The sequence below is a fragment of the Aplysia californica genome, unplaced genomic scaffold, assembly GCF_000002075.1.
Source record: "Aplysia californica isolate F4 #8 unplaced genomic scaffold, AplCal3.0 scaffold00039, whole genome shotgun sequence".
NCBI classification, from domain to species: Eukaryota; Metazoa; Mollusca; class Gastropoda; order Aplysiida; family Aplysiidae; genus Aplysia; species Aplysia californica.
Genome location: NW_004797309.1, coordinates 387,164 through 390,601, shown reverse-complemented (window position 1 = coordinate 390,601; position 3,438 = coordinate 387,164). Strand labels below are relative to the sequence as shown.

At 39.4% G+C, this 3,438-nt stretch overlaps 1 protein-coding gene across 1 annotated transcript in view; it reads right to left on the bottom strand.

Moving 5' to 3' along the window:
• Positions 1-3,187, bottom strand: part of LOC101864510 (flavin-containing monooxygenase 5) — a gene marked incomplete in the record, with an annotated part of 17,207 nt that extends 14,020 nt beyond the window's left edge. Inside the window, 1 exon segment of the mRNA XM_005091987.3 lies at positions 2,884-3,187. Coding sequence (XP_005092044.2) covers positions 2,884-2,918 — 35 coding nt within the window.
• Between the last annotated feature and the right edge of the window lie 251 nt (positions 3,188-3,438).

The window sequence follows — 3,438 nt, the reverse complement described above, 5'->3', positions numbered from 1 at the left end:
GGGGGTAGGCGCTTATTCGATACCTTAGAGTAGAAGTCAAGGTCATGATGGGCGGATAGACGGAACGCTGAGTGGGCTGTTAATTATCATTAAATCTTCAGTAAGGATATAACAGTAAGTAATCTGTATTGTTTCTAATGATTGATTTATATAACTTGATGTTAAAGAGGATTTTATAAACAGAAGTGCACGTACTGGTGTTCGCGTATTTATAAATTGTATGTGTTTGAAAGTGTTATCACAAAAACACACACACACACACACACACACACACACACACACACACACACACACACATACACACACGGGCACACACACACAAACACACAAACACACACGCACACATATGCACACTCGTACACACATACGTAAACACATGCACACACACATATACCCACGCACGTGCACGTACACACATACTCATGCGTGTTTGTGTGCGTGTGTGCGCGTGCGTGTGTTTTTTAAGCTTTATTGCACTTGTAGCACAATACGGTCGTATATTTTAGTCCCGACTATTACAGGTTTTACAAGAGATTAGCATGCAAAGTAATAAAGGAGAAGAGAGAGAGACAACAGATCTTTGACAAGAAAATTCCAATCTACAGCAAAGCAACTGTCATCGTATACTTTTATTGATGTGGCATTATAATTTAAACATATAGGATGTGCTTTGGTTACCAATTATGTAGGTAGGTCGATTACGTTTTAGGGCTATGCTTCTATTTTGTATTGCATGATCACCATTAAAATTTCAGGTTGACTCTACTGAAACTGAGTGAGAAGAACATTAAACTTGAACTGATGTTTCTGCACACTTTACTTTATTCAACTGCATTGGCTACCACACAATGACCAGAAGCTTCTGAGGATTAAGTGTTAGAAAAATTGTTGTTAGTTTACTTTTAAAAACAATTATTGTCATAAGAAATATAGAGCGTAGAATTTAGTTATATGGTATAGGCCTAATTGAAGCTAACAGACGACTTATACTTTTTTTTTTACAAACCCCCCCCAAAAAAAACAAGACAAAATATTTCAATCGATAGACAAGTTGTTCTCCCTATACTCAAAAGATGGGAGCTCGATTCTTTGTTTGGGAAGTATATCTGATCGAATGTTTCCGTACTGGACTTAAGATGCTGTGTTCCTTAAAGCGTGATTTGATCCTGTCATGAAGGACAGAATTAGACAGTTTCGAAAAAAAATATACATTGCGTCACTGAAGACGCTAAACATTCCCACACTCACGCACGCTCGCACGCACACGCACACACACAATCACACATACACATACATACTCTCTCTCACACACACACACACACACACACACACACACACACACACACACACATACACACACACGCACACATACACACACACATTCACACATAGACACACACATACACACACGCACATACACAGTTGGGTTCATTTTAAAATGCGCCTCTCTCCACGCCCTTACAAATTACCTCTACAATGACAGTGACTAATGCTCGACGGAACGAGTGCGCTGTACAGAATCATAAAATGCCTTGTGGAAGACAGATTTTACTTTCTCAGACAGGCCTTGATCTAGGTCTTAAGGCCAAACTTCTACAAACACTATCGAAAAAGCTGCTCCTTACGACGTACAAGCACAGCGGCTGAAAATACTGGAAATTGGAAATCCCCCGCCCCCTCACTGTTGATCGAAGAGGCATAAATATTTACCTAGGAAGCAGGAGGCCTGTTTAGACTTTGGCATACGTTTTAAAAGATAGAGATTAGCTTGTTCGTCTGGCTTTTTTTTTAAAGACTATGTCTGACTTTAGTCAGATTCCATCTTGTCTTTGTCACAATCGTGTTAAACCATTCAGGTTTGAAGTAGCACTGTGGTACTTACATTCAATTTATGTAATAGGCCTACTTAGAAGAGTAGCCACGACGGTTAAGAAAAAAAATTGTTCTCAGACTTCTTTACTTCACCTAATTTTCTTTCTATTTTGTGGTTTTAGTTTTTACATTTGTTCCGGTCTCATCTTGACTTTTTTTCTTCTTTCATTTATTGTTTCTTATCACTCAGATGTATCCCACATCTATTATCATCGGCAGTTAAAGAGTATTTCTTTTTATGTAATCAACCTCTACGCATTATTGGTTACACATTCTGACGCTTCAGTGCACTCTTATCATTCGTCATGATTGTCCTTGTTGAACTTACTGCACATAGGCACTTTTCCTTGTTGAAAAAATGAGTCGTTACCGTGGAGAAGAAAATCGGGAAAATTTGATTATGATAATAATGACGATGATAAAGATGAGTACAAGGAGGAGGAGGAGGAGGAGGAGGAGGAGGAGGAGGAGGAGGAGGAGGAGGGTGAGGAGGAGGAGGAGGAGGAGGAGGAGGAGGAGGTGATAATGAAATTGTTATTAACTCACAAACACTAACAAACACACACACACACACACATACTAACACACACAGACACAAGCTTACTCAGACACACACATACAAACACACACAGACACAGGCTTACTCAGACACACACATACACACACATGCACACACACACATACACATACACACATGCACATACAAACACAGACACAGATGCACATAAAAACACTCACTAACACACACACACACACACACACACACACACACACACACACACACACACACACACACATACACATACATAAACAGTGCGCCCGTTTGTTTGCGTACGTGTTTATTTGTCTTAATTTTTTTGCAGGTCCAGAGATAAAAGGTTCCTTTCCATACTGTGTTGTTACAAAACCCTTTGACTTTGGACCCCGAACACGATAAAGATAATTTGCATAATGACACAGCAACATAAATATAATGAAAACACAAAGAATTTGAACACTTCTTTCACTAACCTGTTTCGGCGTAAAAATTCGTTGAAGATTGGCATCTTGTGGGAGAAACAAAAAAACCAAAAAACCCAGCACGCTGATATATTATTATATTTCTAACCTTTGAAAAAACAGACACCACAACATCAGGCAAAACCGGGTCTAAAACTTCCTTGTCAGCTGGAATCCTTCATTGCGGTGCACATCTCATTTCAGCAACGTCATGAATAATGTAGCAAAGGTAGCGCCGACCCGGCCTCGTATCAGACATTCAGAGCATACTCTGCACACCCGAGACTTTATTGAGTACACGTAATACGGGGTCTCGGTATTTGACTTTTAACCTGTTCTTCTTTTCCTGCTAGACAGTTTGACGAATTTTCTATGGATACGATGTAGTTGAGAAAAAGGTTTACGGTTGATATTTTAAAGTGCGCAGCGGGTACCTTTGTTTAATAATAATAATAATAATAGATAGCATTTGTATAGCACATATCCCCGCTCAACAGCAGGCTCTATGCGTTTTACACTATAATATTACCCCAGCAGACCATAGAACACTCCGAAACCTGTTCTTCC